The 20,533-nt window shown below is 42.0% G+C and overlaps 1 protein-coding gene across 3 annotated transcripts in view; it reads left to right on the plus strand.

Moving 5' to 3' along the window:
* The window catches only part of esyt2b (extended synaptotagmin-like protein 2b), a 228,597-nt gene that overhangs the window by 190,893 nt on the left and 17,171 nt on the right, over positions 1-20,533 (plus strand). Inside the window, exons 11-18 of one of the 3 annotated variants that reach the window (XM_072576195.1) lie at positions 653-701; positions 906-995; positions 4,686-4,781; positions 5,589-5,690; positions 8,275-8,337; positions 10,975-11,049; positions 17,073-17,159; positions 18,114-18,263. In XM_072576195.1, the coding sequence (XP_072432296.1) occupies positions 653-701; positions 906-995; positions 4,686-4,781; positions 5,589-5,690; positions 8,275-8,337; positions 10,975-11,049; positions 17,073-17,159; positions 18,114-18,263 (712 nt within the window). The remainder of the gene's footprint in view (positions 1-652; positions 702-905; positions 996-4,685; positions 4,782-5,588; positions 5,691-8,274; positions 8,338-10,974; positions 11,050-17,072; positions 17,160-18,113; positions 18,264-20,533) is intronic. The other 2 variants (XM_072576196.1, XM_072576197.1) reach the window with 2 other exon arrangements.

Genomic DNA, 20,533 nt, shown 5'->3' on the forward strand with positions numbered 1-20,533 from the left:
GTGGCTTCCTTCAGGCTCAGTTGAATATCCTAGCAAGGATAAGAATTTTTACAACTTGGATGTTGAAATATATAAACACAAAAAATAGATGCAGGAGTAAGCCCTTTGGCCCTTTTGAGTCTGCACCATCATTCAATGTGATCATGCAATCTCAGTATCCCATTCCTGCATTCTCTCCATACCCCTTGATCCCTTTAGCTACAAGGGCCACATCCAGCTCCCTCTTGACTGCATCTAATGAACTGGCCCTAACAGCTTTCTGTGGTAGAGAATTCCACAGGGTTCACAACTCTGAGTGAAGAAATTCTTCCTCATCTCAGTCCTGAACGGTTTACCCCTTATTCTTAAATTGTCACCCCTTGTTCTGGATTTCGCCATCATTGGGAACATTCTTCCCACATCTGGCCTGTCCAGTCCCATCAGGATATTATATGTTTCTTTGAGATCTCCCTTTATTCTTCTAAATTGGTGAAATTGATAAGTCAGTGGGCATAGTATTCATCCCTTTCCAAATGAGAATGGAAACTCAATACAGGCGAGCTGTATTGGGAGGTGTTACGGCAATGGAAATTTAATGAATGAAAACATTATTATTTTTCTGCATGTCTGTTTTCATGATATGTATTATAATATCTGTATCTTCTCATTATAGCCTTATGATTGACCTTGCTGAAGTTCAAAAGGAACAGCTTGTTGATCAGGTATGTGGTAATTTTGGATCATATGTATTGGCTGTATTTTAAGTAGAAATAGATTAACATTTTTGTTAAAGTAAAATGGGTGTTAAAATAACATGAAGTATGTGAAGGGAGATTGGGGAATCTTTGCATTTTGCCAGAACTGATGGTGTTGGTAGCTCATGGGGCCACTGTTTTTAGGTGTTTGACTATTTTATGCATTTACAGTGGTTCGATTTGGATGAGGTGAGCGTTGGAAAGCTGCACTTGAAGTTCGAGTGGCTCTCCCTGCTGTCAGAAGCCAACAAACTGCCAGAGGTACTTAAACACTTTATATACCAAGTTAAATTTGCCAATTTTAGTGACACAATCAGCAGTTTATATTGATGTTTTGCATGGTTTTTTTTTTCTTCTCCCTGCTTCCACCAAATTTGAAATGCCTACATTGGGCACAAAATGATGAACCAAAACAGTTGCAGTTATTTATATGTTTAAATGGGCCTTTTGAGGTAGATTTTAGGTGAGACATTTGTATGTACAAAGATACTTCTTCAATCAATGTACTGCACTTATCCGGTTTCACACTACTATATTGCACCTTACATTTTTAAAACACTCATTGGGGCAGAATGTTGCCTTTCTGAAGGTGTGAGAAGGGTAAATAATTGGGTAAATTGACCTTCGAGAGTTACCAATCCACTTCTTTTCACCTCAGAAATGTAAGCATTTGATGAGAAGGTCATTGGACAACCATCTTGACTCACTAGCAGTTATGGCCCTTAAGTGGCCAATTAATGACCACCTAAGGGCCCTAACTCACCACATGTCCAAATACCTGCCTTCCCTAGGTGTGGGAAAAGTGACTCGTTTCTCAATTGGGAGCCCAGGCCACCCTGCCTGAAGTGTTGGAGAGGTGCGGGAATACCATTTGCCCAAATCTAGGGGGGAAACGATGGGGAAAGTGTGGCAAGGGGTGGCCACTGAAAGTCATCTCCTGCCGTTATCTGTGATAACCCTCCCAACCCAAAACCCCCATGACCCATGGCACCTGACAGAAAAAGATATGGCTCCTCACTATTTGGATCTCCTGAAGACCAAGGTCCAATGACAATCTCCAGAATATGCTGGCTTCTGATTGCTAGAAGCTTCTAGCCAATGTCAAAGTCTGTAATTCATCAAGAAACTCACCTGTCAGCTCTTCAGTTTTTTGAAGTTTGATGTTGCAAGTTTTTCTGTTGGTGGGTCTCCACTGAACACACCTGTCCCAACTTAGCCAATGGAGAATTCTATCTCTTTGAAAGTAACTTTTGAAGACTGTTGTTAATGCCTTTTAAATCCTATTGTTGCTTGATCAGTGTGCATTCAGTGGGATAAGTATAAAACCAATTTGAGATAGTTTTGGACAGTTGCTGCCACAGGGATTTTCCCAGTGGTGGAAAAGACCAAGCATCCAGCTGTTGGTTATTGTGGGTGGAGTAGGGGCGTTTTTACTGTTTGGAACACCTTATATAAGAACATAAGAAATAGGAGCAGGAATAGGCTATCTGGCCTGTGGTGCCTGTTCTGCCATTCAATAAGATTATGGCTGTATCTTCTTGTGAACTTAGCTCCACTTACCTGCCTGATCACCGTATCCCTTAATTTCTTTTCTGTTCAAAAATGTAACTTGAGTCCATCTCAGGTCTTTTCCCAACCCTGAGGTTATCCACTATCCCCGCTTTCCCTCCTGACTTTTTATGGGGTGAGCCATGGTACCTTAAGCTCAATGTTTGAATTGACATTTACCCATGTCATTCTTTGGGCTTAAGGTTTAACCTCAGTGCTATAATTTTTTTGAACAATTCAAATTATTTTTATTGCTTTGTAAATTATGTAACTTTTAAATATTCACCTGAGAAATTAGATAACAACTTGTAAGATTAGTTTCTCAGTCAAATTTTTCAGTAGCCTTTATGCTCAATTATTCCTGATTAATTAAGATCTATCATTTTTATTGATTTTTACCATAAGGATAGTGTCTAAATGTTGGACTTGCATCAAGTCAGTGATTCTTTGCTAATTGCAGCTATGAAAAGTGCAACTTGTGAGGTAGCAGTGTATTTATTACTGATAGCAACTTCTAGATTTCCATATTTAACTGTAAATGTGTTGATATCTCAATTTTGTACAGTAGTAACAATAGATTGCATATCCTTGAGTCTGGCAAATAATCAAAAATCACTTAACTAACATGAGCTTCCTCCTTTTACCCTGCTGTTACCCTGCTTCTGTTAGTCACCGAAAACGTTATACTGTGCATGAGGTGTCGTTGGGTCTTTAATAGTGTATTTAGTCATAATTACTGATGCATATTGTTTTAATTATGAGTCGCTACACAGCCTGATCAATGACAGTGCTGCTGCAGGGCACTTAGCTTTCGATAAGTGCCACAGTAAACACTTGTGAGCAAAATCATCACTCATGGAATAAACGTGACAGTAATATCAGGGAAGCTAAATTGGCTGGTTGACAGGAAATGGAGAATAGATCTTCTTTGTACTGGAGGGGCATCTTTAATGGACTTCTCTAGTGATTGGTGTTAGAAATGCTGCTCTTCCTGATGTATCTTACTGTCCTAGATCTTGTGTACAGGGAAAAGGTTGAACATTTGCAAATGATTAAAAAGAAGAGATTAATTTCAGGAGGATATTCCACAAAGTTCATAGACAAATTGATGGGATGAGTAGACAAGTGTTGAGTGTGTGTTGCTGGAAAAGCATAGCAGGTCAGGCAGCTTCCGGATGCTACCTGACCTGCTGTGCTTTTCCAGCAACACACACTCAACTCTGATCTCCAGCATCTGCAGACCTCATTGTCTCCTGAGTAGAGAACTGGTAGATCAAATGTAATGCAGAAAATTATGAAGTGATTCGATTTGATAGGAAGAACACAAGACAATATAAAATAGAGTACAACTTTAAAAGTGCAAGGGCAGTGGGATTGGCTAGTTTATGTGCAGATATCATTGCAGCTGAGAGAATGGTTAATAATGCATACAGCATTTTGGGCTATTTTAGTTGTAGGGGCACAGAATAAATGTGTAAGGGGTATACGTTATACTTATGTGAAATACTGGTTTGGTATCAATTGGAGTTTTGCATCCAGTTCTGGACACCACACGTCAGGAAATATGTGAAGGCATTGAGAGAGTGGGGAAAATAAATCATGAGAATGGGTTAAGGCATGCAGAACTCTGAAGGTAGTTCCATAGATTGACTTGAACTGTTTTTCTTGGAGAAGAAGAAAAATGAAAGGAGACTGAATAGAGGTATTGACAATCATGAATGTTCTGGACAGAGTGGATAGAGTAAGCTGTTCCCATTGGTGGAAGGTTTGAGAATGAGGGAACAGATTTAAGATAATTAATAAAACAAACTGGAGACTGGGAAAGGTTTTTGAAGCAAGGTGGTTAAGATCTGGAATGCACTGCCTCGAAAGTGGTGGAGGCAGAGCCGATTGAACCAATCAAGGGGGAATTGGATTATTATCTGAAAAATAAGTATATTGTAGGGTATGGGGAGATGACAGGGGAATGGCAGTGGATGAATTGGTCATCTGCACACACAATGGGCTGAATGGCCACCTTCTGGACTGTTAATAATTCTATTATTCTGAAACACCAGAGAGCCTCTTTGTTGGCGCCAGGAAGGATTAAACCCACATTAGTGAACTGGTTTGATTTTTGAGAGCATCTTTCTTTGAGGTCAGTTGCATTTGTCATTACTTCACCCTGGCTAGAAAGATCTGGATCAATAACTACACTTCCTTTATGTAAACATGGTGAATTTGCTAATGATGCACTCGTTCTAATCTGTGTTACTTCGAGAGGGAATTCAGTAAATTGAAGAGCTTTGTTGTGACTATGGCGTTATTGTGATATGAAATATAGAAAATGAAAATTTGAGACTTGATGCTGATTTACTGCAAGAAAATTAGCATAATGTAAAACACTGCTTACTTGTTCTCCAGGCAATGGCCAGCACCAAAGCTATTAAAGGAACAGCCAATGATGGACTTTCCTCTGCTTTACTCATCATCTATCTTGATTCTGCTAGGAATCTCCCAGTAAGTGGATTTTTTTTTTTGCAATGATGTACTGATGTTACTATGCCATGATTCATTCTGCTGTCATCTTTCTCAATTATTTTTAACCATGGCATGTAATTCTTAAGACCTCCTCCTTCTCTAGTCTTACAGTTGCCCAATAATATTCTTGTTGAACACCTTCTCTGTCCCTAATACCAGCATCTATTAACTTGTCATGAGATAGTTTATCTATTACTGTTTTTAATAGTTGTGATAAATTGGGCTCCTTCTTTCAGGTTGGTGAATGGACTGTTCTTGTGTTTTTCACAAGTTAGTATGTTTGGGCATAAGTGCTAAATGTCTATTGTTTTGTTTATTCTTGAACGTGCCCTGCTGAATTTTATTCAATGTATGCTGATAAAATTTTGTCAATACGATTCTTTGCAACAAAATTTGTTTGAAATCCCTTTGCTTACAATGAGTGCAGGTAGATCTGCTTCAATTTTTAACATTTTGTGCAGAGATCTTCTATCAGGTGTAGATTCTTGATGTGAAATGTGCATATTTCCAGGTTTGCGAATTGTTGAATTTGATATAAATTTCTACATTGAGTGAAAAACCATGTTTTTTTTTAATTGCGCATGCAGAAAATGACTGAAATGCAATTTGTGCATTTATAATATATGTGCAATGGTATTAAATGCATTGGCTACTAGTTATCTCAACCTCTGCCTGTTATTTACAATAAACTGGCTGTTCCTACATTCCATTCTGCCTTTCCCTGCAGCACGTACCTGTCCTATCCCATCACTCTTTGCTTTTTCTTTCACTTCCATCTTCCTTAAGAATGTCTACGAAGGAAACTTTGGGTCTGGATACTTACGAGAGAGGAGAGCAGCAGGACTAGTCTTTTGTGAAAATACTAGCTCAATCTTTAGAGACTTTTTTGTGAGTGCTCTATTCTGTTTGCTTTTTTGTGTGTTGTGAATAGGCACTAATAATGAAGGTTTATATAGTAAGTTTGTTTCAAGCCGGTTTCAGAGCACGTTTATTATTTCAATGCATGCTCTGATATAGAAAATTGATGTGCAATTCCAAAAAGTAAATGTTTCAAAAAAACCTTGTACAAGTTGGTCTTAATCTTTAGGAAGGTGTTTTTGAGTTGTGTATTAGTATATCGAGAATGAGAAGGAGGAAAGACATGGTGTTTGCTTCCCTTTTTAAGTGGGGAGGAGAAGCCCCTATTTTATTGCCTAAGTTAAATACACAGATTCCAAGGTGAAGTTTACAGAATGTGAAGCAGGAAAAACATAAAATGATTCCTCATTGAAAGAGGAAGTTACATGACTGCAAATCCAAATAAATAGATTTTTTTCCCACTTATTCAGCAGCAGTCTCAACTTGGACTGGAGAATGAAAGGTTTTTTTATTTAATACATGTCGGTGCATTAGACTGACGTTTTTTTCCACCAAATTTAAATAATGGATCATGTAAATATTTTTGTTTTACCCTCTAATTAGTTTTCTGCAGGCTGTCTCACCTGCTGGAGTCCAGTACACATAATGCTTGCTGGTCTCTATGCTTTGTCAGAGTGACTTGTCTCCATATGTGAGCAAGGTTATTTATCTTAGTGTTCATCTAAGATAAGCCAAACTAGTCCTAAACCATTTTTATTCACTCATGGGATATGGGCTTCCCTGGCTGAGTCAACATTTATTGCCTGTCTCTTGAGAAGGTGGTGCTGAGCTGCCACCTTGGACTGCTGTAGTCCATGTGCTGCAGGAGGACCCACAATGCTGTTAGGGAGAGAGTTCCAGGATTTTAATGGGTTTTCCACAAGCACAGATTGTCTTCAGTTTTCATGACATTGTAAGGGTTGCCCAATTGTATGTCACAGCAACCCTGAATTGTTACTGCGTAGAAGGAGTCGAAAAGTGTGGTGCTGGAAAAAGCACAGCAGGTCAAGCAGCATCCGAAAAGCAGGAGAGTTGACATTTTGTGTATAAGCCCTTCATTAGGAATGTTGAGGGGGAAGGAGGCTGGGAGGTAAATTTGAGGGTGGAGCAGGGAGGAAGTTAGGTGGGATGGCGATAGGTGGATGCAGGTCGGACGTCATTGTGATAGTTTCGTGGGAAGGGTGGAGCGGATGTGTAAGAAGGAAGATGGGCAAGTTGATCAGATCAAAAGGCAGTGCCGAGTTGGAGGGTTAGATCTGGGATGAGGTAGATGGTGGGGACATTTTGGAAACTGGTGAAGTCATTGTTGATGCTGTATGGTTGAAGACTCGCCTCAGGATCCTACAACCATTCTGCATAACTTTGACTTCACCAGTTTCCAAATCTCCTCCCTCTTACCTCATCCCAGATCCAACCCTCCAACTTGGCACCCCCTTTTGACCTGACCTACCTATCAATCTACCTTCCCAGCTATCCAATCCACCCTCTTCACCAACTTATCACACAATCACCATCTACCTGTATCCACCTATCGCCATCCCATCACCACCCCTCTCTTTAGTTCTCAGCCCCCTCCCTCCCTGCACATTCCTGATGAAGGGCTTATGCCTGAAATGTTGACTCTCCTTCTCAGATGCTGCCTGACTTGCTGTGCTTTTTCCAGTGCCACACTCTTCAACTCTGATGCTTCAGCATCTGGAAGCTTCACTTTCTCCTAGCTGCACAGAAGGAAGCCATTCAATCCATCGAGCTTGCGCCGGCTCCTGTAACAAGCGCCATTATCTTGTGCCAATCTCCCACCTTTTCCTCATACCCTTGCACGCATTTTCTGTCCAAATAATCAGCCAATGCCCAGTTGAATGCTCAATCAAACCTGCCTTCACTATTTTTCCAGGCAGTGCATTCCCATACCTTATCTAGTCACTTCACCTTTGCCTCTTTTTCACATCACTTTAAAGCTGTGCCTACTCGTTTATGGATGAGATGAATTCTTCAGTTCAAAATAATTCATCCAGTTAAAGTAAACTCAGTCATTGCAGTATCTCATTGTTTTCCATTTTCTTTTAAGGCCATAAATGAACAGCAATCCAAGTCCTTCAATGCTACTAACCCAGCCCTTCACTTTGTGTGGTTTTAGATGTGTAATTTGTGCTTATCACCTATCTGTAAATGAATGCACTTAGTTTTCCACGAGTGATGTGTCTGAGTTTCAGAAATTTCCCTTCAAGCCTTAAATTTAGTTAGTTAGGTGGGTTTCTCATTTTTTTATTAAATCTATAACTACTCACTCTGGGGAGTTTGGAGAATATTAACAAACCTGTTTGAAGACAATGCATCTTTTATAACTTCAGTACTTAATTTGTCGGCCTCGTTTTGGGTCACTTTTCCTTGGCACTAACTGAAATGATTTCTGGGGATCTTTTTATGCTGCATTCTTGAAAACAAAATCTTGCATTTCATTTCAGTTCAAAGTGTTCTGGGTGGAATGTTGTGCTCATCTCTTTACTATAACAGAATGCTGTTTCTGCATTGCATGTGCAACGTTAATCTCTGTTCATTCTTTCCTGCAACAAAGCGCAATCCATTTGAATTTAACCTTGACGGCTTGAAGAGGGCTAATATTTCCAAATCACTGAAGGTAATCTGATAATCATTTACTGAAGACCACACAGAGTCAACCGGGATGAGAAAGGAGGTTTTGGGTTTAAATTAATTTCTTCACTGATTGTGACACAAGAGAATTACAATTTTAAAAACTGGCTGATTTCACTCGGTTTAATCGTCACATTAATTTAAGGAGCTGGGATATTTTATTACATAAAAGGTAGTATTAAAGCGCAAGTTGTCAAGTTATGTGACTTCGGTAACGGTAAGTTCTCATTAATTCTGAAGTTCTCAAGTGTATTTAGCTAATAGACTCAATTGTAATGGATCAGTAATCACTGATCTCCTACCTAAGTTAGTGCACCATTTAATATTCATAAGACAAGAGCATTGCCTGTAAAGAGTGTCTACAAAATGCTTTTTAAAAAATTAGGATTTTATTAGTGAGGTGGGTGTGCCTGATTCTCAGTGCAGAGCTTATTTATCCTGGCAGGAACTCTGAGTGTGCAGGAACTTAGGTAGGACAAATGACAGGCAGCGTAGTACTTGGAGATAGCAGGATCTGAGGGGAGCAAGGGAACACCTCTGATTGGGGTTTATCACTTTTTATAATGGATGGTTGCCCACATATTGGATTGAAAAATGTGTTGCTGGAAAAGTGCAGCAGGTCAGGCAGCATCCAAGGAGCAGGAGAATCGACGTTTCGGGTATAAGCCCTTCTTCAGTATTGGCCCTGAGCTGTCACTCTGGGAGGTCTCTGAGGATCCCAGTTTGACAACTACTGCATTAGTTAGAATGTTGCATTAATTTACAGTGCAGAATACCATTTGGCCCATCAGAAAGTCATAGAGATGTACAGCATGGAAACAGACCTTTCTCTGTGGTGTATTCCAGTCAGGTCTGTTTCCCAGTTGTTTCCCCGTGGACCTGGAAGTTTTATTTTCTTCAGTGCACTTTCCAATTTCCTATTGAAATAATTCATCATTCTTGCTTTCCCACCCTTATGGGCAACAAGTTCCAGAACATTACTGCCCCCACTCTGTGTAAAACAGTTTATCGGCTTGTAAGAACAGCAGTTTATTCTTCAAAAGAACATTGGCTCTTTTGGCTGTTCCAATCTTGCTATTGTTATTCTCTGGCATTATATTGATTGCATGTGTAGTGGATACCAGAGAAATTAGCATGAAAGGGACAAGAGATAGTTTGGAGCATACCATGGAATGTGGATAGTGGGTAAGAGGATATGGAAGATATAGTGCATAGAGACTTAAAAATCCTCTCTCACAATGGGGCAAAGTCCCAGTGACCAGTAGCAGGCCTTCAAACTGACCAATCCATCTTGGCACTCACCTTTCCCGTGAGTGCCAGAATAGTCCTCCAGAGTCACAGGCAAATTTCCCAACTTTCGTTACTCACCTACTTAGCTAAATTCCATCCCTTTATCTTATGTATGTTACCAAAGGAAAATATTTATAAATTAACTATGTCACATTCCATTGGTATAATTGTGTGGAATGACTTTGAGTGCGGACATGAATAAGTTTCAGAGAGGTGAGTTGGGAAGAGTTTGTGTGATATTGGGGCGTAAACTTACTGACCTTCTGAATTAGTGAGGTGCTTTATCTGAGTCAGCTGTTGACCAATCCATAGCATCATAATGACACTTTAAGCAGCTTTGCTACCCAGGTACAATACTGAGACCAGCTGACATCTTGCTGGAATTATGCAGAACTACACTGGGAGAGATGCTGAAGGGTATCTATAGAAATTACAATTTGGATGAATTCTTACTTTTGGTCAAACCAAATAAAAATAGCAACCTGAACTCAATGACTTTTTGTGGGCTTCAGTAAAATCTTTATTAATTTGCTAACTAACCTAGTGAATGAACTATTGTGAATTAAAGAGAATCTGTCAGAACAGTGGTGATTGTTATATACAATATTTTGAGATTTCTGACTTTAAAAAAAGCAAGTTCTTTTTTGTTATATCTCTGAAAATAGAAACTTTCACAGGCTTTGTTATTATTGCTAGAATTGACTCAAATAACTTTTCAGTAATTCATAGTAGGATCTTGTTGATACCATTATGAATTCAGCGTTTACCATGTGAAATGCTGTATATTCAGGTAGATTTAAAACAATCTCAGACAGTTCATGTTTTGATTCTTTACCATACTATCTGTTCTCAGCCAATTAATTAGTTCCAATATATTTAGTGACAGTGGCACGGTAGTTAGTATTGCTGCTAACATGGTGTCAGAGACCCAGGTTCAATTCCATCCTCTGGCTATTCTCTGTCTAAAGTTTGTGCAGGTTTTCTCTGGGTGGTCCGGTTTCCTTCCACATTCCAAAGATACACAGGTTAGGTGGATTGGCCATGCTAAATTACCCATAGTGTCCAGAGATTAGCAGGCTAGGTGGATTAGCCGTGGGGAAATGCAGAGTTACAGGGATATGGTGAGCCTGAGTGGGATGTTGTTCGGAGGGCCAGCGTGTGCTAGATGGGCCAAATGGCCTCCTTTTGTAGGGATTCTGAGTCATTTCAGAATCTTGAAACAGAACAGTAATTTTAGGTAAGTTACAAAGCTAAAATGAAATGCCTTGTATCTAGTAAGTAAGAGTTTGATTTCTTCTCTGACTTCCGAAATTTTTTTCATTTTTTATTACAGTTTGCAAAGAAAATGAACAGTGAGCCTAACCCATTTGTCCAGCTGTCAGTGGGACATACCACATACGAAAGTAAGGTAAGCAGCCCATCTTCCTGAAAAGGAAATCAGTTTTAGTTATCACCAATGGGTGTGTTTCTTTTGAATAATTGCAGCCATTACCTCCATACTTCCCATTTTCAGCAATAAATTTCTACCACAATGTCCGTAGTTTTCCTGTTTTGCAATTAAGTATGCTGACAAACATGCATTCTCCACTGCTGAGATAACTCTTCCTACTGTGTGGCAGTCAGCTTGTTAAGTGCTTTGGTGGGTTGTTTGTCATATTGCAGGCCTTAACTGGTGTCCTGGGACACCAATACCTACCAGCTGATCAGAGGCTGGAGGCTTCTGGGTCCTCAACACATCCGGTTGAGGCCTATTCCTTTGTAGTCCAGCTATAAGAAGATATGGTGGGTTTTTTAAATTCCTTTGTGGTACGGGTGGAATTGCTGACTAGCTCAGCCGTTCCCTAATTGCCCAGAAGAATATGGTGGTGAGCTCCTTCTTTAACCACTGTAGGGGCACTTTCAGTCCTCTTAGGAATTACTTTTCTGGAGCTTGACCTAGTGTTAGTGAAGGAATGGCAATTTTGTTCCAAATCAGGGATGATGTGTGGCTTAGAGGGGAATTTGCAGATTGCGGTGTTGCTATGGAGCTGCTGCCCTTGACCTGGAGGTTATAGGTTTGAAAGCTACTGTTGGAAGATCCTGGCTGAGTTGCTTTAGTGCATCTTTTAGATAGTGTTCCCTGCTGGCCACTGTGTCCCATTGGTAAAGGATATGTATTTAAAATGTGATGTATGTGGTGCCAGTCATATAGGCAGCTTTTTCCTGGATTGTGACAAGTCCCCTTAGTACTGTTGGAACTGCACTGGAGCGGCACGGTGGCTCAGTGGTTAGCACTGCTGCCTCACATCACCAGGGACCCGTGTTCGATTCCAGCCTCGGGTGACTGTCTGTGTGGAGTTTGCACATTCTCCCTGTTTCTGCATGGGTTTCCTCCGGGTGCTCTGGTTTCCTCTCTCAGTCCAAAGATGTGCAGGTTAGGTGAATTGGCCATGGTAAATTGCCCATAGTATTCAGGGATGTGTAGGTTAGGTGCTTTAGTCAGGGGTCGATATAGGGTAGAGGGAATAGGTCTGGGTGGGTTACTCTTCAGGAGGTCGGTGTGGACTTGGTGGGCCGAAGGGCCTGTTTCCACTCTGTAGGTATTCTATTCCAGCACCAATCTAGCCAAATAGAGAGGATTCAATCGCAGCGCCGTATTATATTTTGTAGATGGTGAGCCATGCATTGGGTGGTTAGTTGTTTGGCATAGAATTCCTATTTTGATCTGGTCTTGTTGCCATAGTATGTCTATGGCTGATTAAGTTCAATTTCTAATCAATAATAACTCCCAGAATGTTAGGAGAGGTCGGGAAGAAGATTGCAGGTCAAGAGGTGGTGCTGAGTCTGAGGGTTGGGATTGAGAAAAGGTGGGAGATGAGGAAGCTGGAGAAATCTGCATTCATCCCTTGTGGTTGGAGGGTTCCTAGGCGGAAGATGAGGCACTCTTCCTCCATTCCTCCAGGTGTCATGTTGCCATGGTCTGGCGATGGAGGAGGCCAAGGACCTGCATGTCCTTAGCGGAGTGGGAGGGGGAGTTAGTGTTCAGCCATGGGGCGGTTGGGCTGGTGGGTGCGGGTGTCCCAGAGGTGTTCTCTGAAACTTTCCTCAAGTAGGCGGCCTGTCTCCCCAATGTATAGGAGGCCACATTGGGTGCAGCAGATGCAGTAAATGATGTGTGTCGAGGTGCAGGTGAATTTGTGATGGATATAGAAAGATTTGTTGGGGCCTTGGAGGGAAGTGAGGGGGGAGGTGTGGGCGCAAGTTTTGCAGTTCTTGCGGTTGCAGAGGAAGGTGCCGGGAGTGGAGGTTGGGTTGGTGGGGGGTGTGGATCTGACAAGGGAGTCACGGAGGGAATGGTCTTTCCAGAACGCTGATAGGGGTGGGGAGGGAAATATATCCTTGGTGGTGGGGTCTGTTTGGAGGTGGCGGAAATGACGACGGATGTTACGATGTATCTAGAGGTTGTTGGGGTGGTAGGTGAGGACCAGTGGGGTTCTGTCCTGGTGGCGATTAGAGGGGCGGGGTTCAAGGGTGGAGGAGTGGGAAGTGGAGGAGATGCGATGGAGAGTATCGTCAACCGCGTATGAGGGGAGATTGTTGTCTTTGAAGAAGGAGGCCATCTGGGTTGTTCGGTATTGGAATTGGTCCTCCTGGGAGCAGATGCGGTGGAGACGAAGGAATTGGGAAAATGGGATGGCGTTTTTACAGGGGGCAGGGTGGGAGGAGGTGTAATCTAGATACTTTCAGACTTGGAAGCCTGTGACCAGTGGTGTACCGCAAGGATTAGTGCTGGGCTGACTGTGTTTTGTCATTTACATGAATGATTTGGGTGTGTATGCAGGAGGTATGATTAGTAAGTTTGCAGATAACACTGAAATTGGTGATGTAGTGACAGCAAAGGAGGTTATCTAAGAGTCCAACGGGACCTTGATCAGATAGGCAAACGGGCCAAGCAGTGGCAGATGGTGTTTAATTTAGATAAGTATGAGATGCTGCATTTTAGAGAGGCAAATCAGGTTATGACTTCCCATTAGGTGTTTAAGGTCCTGGAGGGTGTTAATGAACAAAGTGACTTTGGGGTGCAGGTTCATAGTTCATTGAAAGTGGAGTGGCAGGTAGACAGGATGATGAAGGATTAACAGTCTAGCGATAGTACCACAATGCCATCGCCTCCCGCTTGCATTCAGTTCTGGTCTCTCTGCTATAGAAAAGATGTTGTGAAACTTAAAAGGTTTCAGAAAAGATTTACAAGCATGTTGCCAGGATTGGAGGGTTTGAGCTATCGGGAGAGGCTGAATCGGCAGGGACTGTTTTCGCTGGAGAGTCAGAGGCTGAGGGGTTAACTTATAGAGGTTTATAAAATCATGAGGGCCATGTATAGGGTAAATAGTCGAGGGCTTTTTTCTCCATGGTAGAGGAGTCCAAACTTCGAGGACATAGGTTTAAAGTGAAAGGGGGAATGATTTAAAATGAACCTAAGGGGCAACTTTTTCCACACAGAGGGTGATGCGTATATGGAATGAGCTGCCGGAGGAAGTGTTGGAGGCTGGTACAATTACAACATTTAAAAAGCATCTGGATGGGTACAGAAATGGGAAGAGTTTGGAGGGATATTGGCCGAATGCTAGCAAATGGGATTAGAATAATTTAGGATATCTGGTTGACATGAACAAGTTGGACTGAAGGGTCTGTTTCTAACAGTGCACCTCTGGAACTCCTTGACTCTATCTGAAATTGAATGTTAAGAGATGAATGTTAAATGCTGTCTTGTTGGTCATGTCCTTTTTTTCTTATGTTTGTGGAGAGGTCTGATGAGAGAAATGGAGTCAGTTGAAAGTTCAGAGGCAAGGGCAGGGTGTTTGCAACACTATTATACCCAGATTTCCAGTCTCAGAAAGTCTGCCTTTGATGACCTTTTGTTTCCTGCCTCTTAGCCAAGTGCCTATCCAAGTTGGGAGATCAAAGCTGTTATCTTCATTTCTAGGCAATTGCCTGAGATTGAACTTCGTATTTTATTTGACCCCAAGATAAGATTGCAACTAAATGTTCGCTCATTCAACAAGTCTGCTGACATCCACCATTGGAAAATAGTGACCACACTCCTGCATCTGTTCAAATCCACTTGTGAATTTATTCCCTCTTAGCATTAGTATCCCAACATCTCCTGGCAAGGGCAGGTGAATGGCCAGGGGGAGATGTCACCCTCTTTAGCTAGGATGGGAGGATTCTCAGAGGCTCAGGTGCTCACTGGCACTTCCGTAACATTGAATATAACTCTAGGCTGACTAAAAATCTCTTTAGTTGGTTCTCTCTCGCGTTCTCTCTCTCTCTCTCGCGCTCTCTCTCTCTCAAGCGCGCGCTCTCTCTCTCTCGCGCGCGCTCTCTCTCTCTCTCTCTCTCTCGCGCGCGCTTGGGCTCTCTCTCTCGCGCGCGCTTGGGCTCTCTCTCTCGCGCGCGCTTGGGCTCTCTCTCTCGCGCGCGCTTGGGCTCTCTCTCTCGCGCGCGCTTGGGCTCTCTCTCTCGCGCGCGCTTGGGCTCTCTCTCTCTCTCGCGCGCGCTTGGGCTCTCTCTCTCTCGCGCGCGCGCTTGGGCTCTCTCTCTCTCGCGCGCGCGCTTGGGCTCTCTCTCTCTCGCGCGCGCGCTTGGGCTCTCTCTCTCTCTCGCGCGCGCGCGCTTGGGCTTTCTCTCGCGCACGCTTGGGCTCTCTTTCTCATGCGCTCGTGCCCCCTTTCTCTCTCGTGCGCTCGCCCTCTCTCGGGCGCGCTCGCTCGCTCTTTCTCGGGCACGTTCTCTCACGCTCTCGCGCGTTCTCTCTCGCTCTCTTGCTCTTTTTTTCTCTCCGCGCTCGCTCGCTCGCTCTCTCTCTCTCGCTAGCTAGCTCTCTCGCGCTCTCTCTCTTCTTCGCGCGCTCTCTCTCTTCTTCGCGCTCGCTCTCTCGCGCTCTCGCTCTCTCGCGCTCTCGCTCTCCTTCGCGCTCTCTCTCTCCCTCCTTCGATTGCTCTCTCTCTTCGCGCGCTCTCTCGCGCACTCTCCTTCACTTGCTCGCGCTCTCTCCTTCGCTCTCTCGCTCTCTTTCTCCTTTGCTCGCCTCTCTCTCTCTCTCTCTCTCTCTCTCTCTCTCTCTCCTTCGCTCTCTCTCTCCTTTGCACGTTTTCTTTCTTTCTCTCTTTCTCTCTCTTTCTCTCTCTTTCTTTCTTTCTTTCTCTCTCTCTCTCTCTCTCTCTCTCTCTCTCTCTCTCTCTCTCTCTCTCTCTCTTCTTTTTTTCGCGCTCTCTTTCGCGCTCTCTCTTTTGCGCGCTCTCGCTTTCTTTTTTTCTCTCACTCTTTTTTTCTCTCGCTCTCTTTCTTTTTTTTCTCTCTGGCTCTCTCTGTCTCTCTCTCCCTCGAGCAAAACCAACATCCATGAACACAAATTAGCCACGCAACGACACGACCAGCTAACCTTAGTAGCCACACACTCAGATGACAAGCAACATGAGTTCGATTGGACAGCACTACTATTATATGACCAGCCAAACAGAGAACAACCAGGGAATTCCTAGAGGCATGGCACTCATCCACAGATTCAATCAATAAGCACATCGACCTGGACCCAATATAGCAGCCACTGCAGCGGACAGCTGGGACGGACAACCGGAAGCGGCAGATACAAATCACTACAAATGCCGAAGGAAAGATCACAAAACCGCTTAACAGGAGGCTCCCAAGCACTGAGGATGTCACCTAGACAGGAGACGAAACTTCTGCAATACAAATTCCCAGCTCGGCGAACACAACCACAACAAGAATTGAAATACTTGACAAGATTATGTATTATCAATCCATTAATCATCAACTGTTCGACTGGTCCAACACTGGCTCCTTCACATCATGTTCTAATAAAGCAGCATCCCATAAACACACCCTTTGGCAAAATGCAATTCAGAAAAACAGTTCTTCACTCTAGCAGCAGCCAACTCAAGCTTTTAGCTCCAACAGACAGCAAACCCTCCTTCTAAGTGAAAGCAAAACCAAAATCCTTATGAGTCTGCGTGAGCCTGATCCTGCCCACTCATAATCCGTTTGTCTTATTTTTTAAAAGAAAGACCCAGGGAAAGCTCCTAGCCTGTTTGAAGAAGATATTTGCCACCACTGTGACAACACCCCTCTACAAGAGAAAAAGGACAGAACACAGTATCATCACACAAGACGCAAACAGATTATGTTCACTTCTATATAACAAAGTCATGAATACCTCAAAAAAAATGCTCTAACTAAATCTTATTTTTATAAAAGGTCTGAGTTCATTGATAACAGCATCCTATAACTTGTTGTTTTACGTTGACCTATGCCCAGTTTTGTTTTATAGAATTGATTCATATTGTTTTTAATAGCAGACTATTAAAAAAATTGTTTTCCATCAGTAGAATGCTGGCTTGTTTATTGCATTTTCTTGGCTGTCACCTTGTGCAGATCCGATATCGGACCACAGAGCCTGTCTGGGAAGAATCATTTATTTTCCGCATTCATAATCCATTGACTGTGGACCTGGATATTGAGGTAAGGTGTTTAAAAGGCTTTTATTGTATTATATTACCTTTTTATGCCAGTCAGTTATTGGAACCAATTCATTGAGCACTTCAGTTGAAGTTTGCAGCAGAAACCAAACCAAAGGTGCAACTTTCTAGATTTATGTAGCTTACTCATTCAAGTTGAAATGTAGAAGAACTAATATGATTTCCTCAAACATCAAGTTGCTGTTTGAATTGAATTCATGAGATAATTTAAATCAGAATTTTGAATTGGATGCATTAATACTAATGTATATGATCAAAGACAATGAGCTGACTTGTAAACAAATTAAAGCATGGGAAATGGGGTTTGTTTTAATGCGAAGCATCAGAATAAGAAACTTTTATACCCAAATGAATGACTACTACTTTGACAAATGATATTTGATAGTTCTAGCTAGTATCTGGAGATATCAGTACACTGTCCCTGAAAGAAGACTCAAAATTGTTTTGCAGGAGAGACTTTAATGATACCCACCTTCTTCCTGGAGGTGTATTCATTGGTGGGATGATGCTGGGGGTGTGATTGATTAAGCAAGACGATGTGGGATCAAGCTTGCACCAGGTATTCCTGATCAAGACAGGAAGGCTCGTGGACAGTTCTCCCTTAAATGGGCAATTAATGCCAACTTGAGGGCCTCACGCTGTTATTCAGCCCCTGGTGGACAGGATCTTGCTATGCAGGGAGCACGACATGCAAGCCTTGACTGTGGAACTCAGCACCAAGAAGTTGGTCCCAGTCTCTCCATCGCTCCATGTCTCCAAGGGTCTCTCTGAATCTTTGAGAGGCAACAACCACTCTGGTAGTGTGGGATTCTGGTGGGATTCATTTGCGGTGTTGGCCTCCAGCCTCCAATACAAAATAGTTTTGTCCTTTCTATTAAATGGTCTTTCAAAGCTTGATGCTTTGAAAGTTCACTATTGTGTTGTTTGTTTTCTCCAGGCTAAGGATGACCATCACCAGTGCTCGCTAGGTTCATTTAACCTACCTCTTAAAAAATTGCTGGAGGCTGAAGACCTAACCATGGACCAACGATTCCAGTTAAACAACTCAGGTCCTAGCAGCACTCTCAAGATGAAGATCATGCTTCGAGTATGTGTGAACAGTGTCTTTGTGTCTGTTGAAACAAAAGCCACCTGCCATTATCTCCAATTTAGGATAGTATTTAAAAATAGTGGTCAGTGCCAACTAAAATGAAATTGCTTACCTGGAACAGGCATGTTTCTGTTTATATAACTACAAAACTTGGCTGACATAAAGATCCCTGCTTGTGTTGATTCCTTGAACAAACTAGTTAATTTGGCAATGCTGAAGTATTTTGATGTCTGCCCTTCCTTCTGATTTTCAGCCAGTCTGTTGATTTTGAAGTCTCTTCTCCTGATATCTACTTTGCTGGACTGCAGGAAGAGCAAATCCTGAGCTAATAGCTTTAGTTATTAGGAATATTGTCGTCTTGTCCAGGACATGGTAATAAAATATCAAATGTTTAGTTGAATCCTCCAGTTTTCGCTACTGATTTTAACTTAATAAAAGGCCCTATAAGGTATAGATTGTGGGTGACTAAGGTGACTCATTTACCCAAATTATGTCCCAAGTAGGGATGTTGGACTTGCCTTACACTTGAGGAAAACAAAATGGATGCAGCAGTGTCACTATTCGATCTAAAATCTAATCTTCAGATTGCAACTTGGTAATAGTTCATTTTTGATCTTTGTGAAAGGTCTGAATGTGATTTTTAAAGTAAGTAATGTATGTTGTCATCCATGAAAAACATTTCTGCCATAGTAGGTCATAGTCCATATTACTTTGAGGAGGTGGTTCTGCAGTGCAGCCAGGAGGTGGGAGGGAAATAATCAGCTGTTGCTGAAGTGCAACTTCAGGGAATCTCAGAATTCCATAAATACCATTTAAAAATTTGTGTACTGTGTTAAATGTAGGAAAGCTGTCACTGCATGTGTGCTAATAACATTCAAGTTTTGGGAAAGCACATTTTTTATCCATACATTAATATGTGTCATGGCCCATTTGCTTTATCTCCATTATTTTTGGCTGGGCTAAAATTATTCTTCAGCTAGATGATAAATCAAATGAAATGAGCGATACAGGCTATTGTTACTCCAAGAATGTGAACTTCAGCTTCTGCGTGTTTTATCTATTTGAATCGTCGTATCCATGCATGTAGACTTTTGTGTTTGTCTGTGGGAGCTTGTGTAAGGTGTTGCAGTCAAGCAGTTATACTTGTTGCAATTTATCTCCTTTTGGAATGTTCTCAAGAAAAGTTAACTTTGTGTTAATAGCAATACTAAAGCTAATCTCAAAAATGTAACCATGGTATAGTTTTATTTCTTTGATTTTCTGTTTGCTTGGTGCTTTGGACATTGACTGACTAGGGACAGGCAATAAATGGTGGCCAGCCAGCAACACTACATCCTATAAATGAATTTTTAAAAATGTTTGCTTCCTCCAGTCTAGCGAGAACCATCACTTGTTTCTTGCCTTTTAACCTGCCTCTTAAACATTTGTTCAAAGCTAAAGATCTAACAATGAAATCGCAGTTCAAATTAAACACACAACTGCAAACAATCGAGTTGACCCCAGATTCTGTTTCTATGCTGTATGACTATGACTCAATAGTCATATACTACTTGGTGGCAAATAGTGGATTTTTAAGGCAGTTTACATCTAAATTTTCTTGTCAGGCTTTTGTTTTCCCCCCAGTTGATGACAAGTACTGGAATGAAGTACTGCATAAATCAGCAAGAATTAGGAACATAGGGCTAGGAGTAGACTATTCAGTCCCTTGAGAATGTTCCACCATTTGACAAGATCATGTGGTTTAACTCCATCTAAACATGCCTTTGGCTCAAAGCCTTCACACTTATGCTTCACAAAAATTTATCGATCTCGTGTTTAACAGCTGATCCAGTGTCCTCTGCTGTTTATGGGAGAAAGTACGAAGATCCACTGCTTTAATTCTCAGACAATCTCAGATTAACGTATTTAATAGTCCCCACTGGCATGGTTGCAGGGGGGAGTGTTAAATTGCCTGAGTGGCCTTGCTGCTATCAGCTCGTACCCTGGTCTTGGTTTTACAGTGGATGTTATCCTCACCCTAATTGATGCCCTTAAGTGGCCAATTACTGACACAATTTTGAGGCTGGTCAGAGAAGGTCATGATTGCAGGTAACTGACAGGCCACCCTGCTCAGGCCTCTGGTGATAAAAGGAAAATGGCTGCTTTATAAGTGTGGATGTTTGTGTTTTATATTCAACCTTAAACTTTAAATCAATCTTTGACTCAGTTCGTATTATCTACTGATCAAAGTAGATATGAGTACATTGGCTTAAACATTCCAGAATTTA

Source organism: Chiloscyllium punctatum, chromosome 8, assembly GCF_047496795.1.
Source record: "Chiloscyllium punctatum isolate Juve2018m chromosome 8, sChiPun1.3, whole genome shotgun sequence".
NCBI classification, from domain to species: domain Eukaryota; kingdom Metazoa; phylum Chordata; class Chondrichthyes; order Orectolobiformes; family Hemiscylliidae; genus Chiloscyllium; species Chiloscyllium punctatum.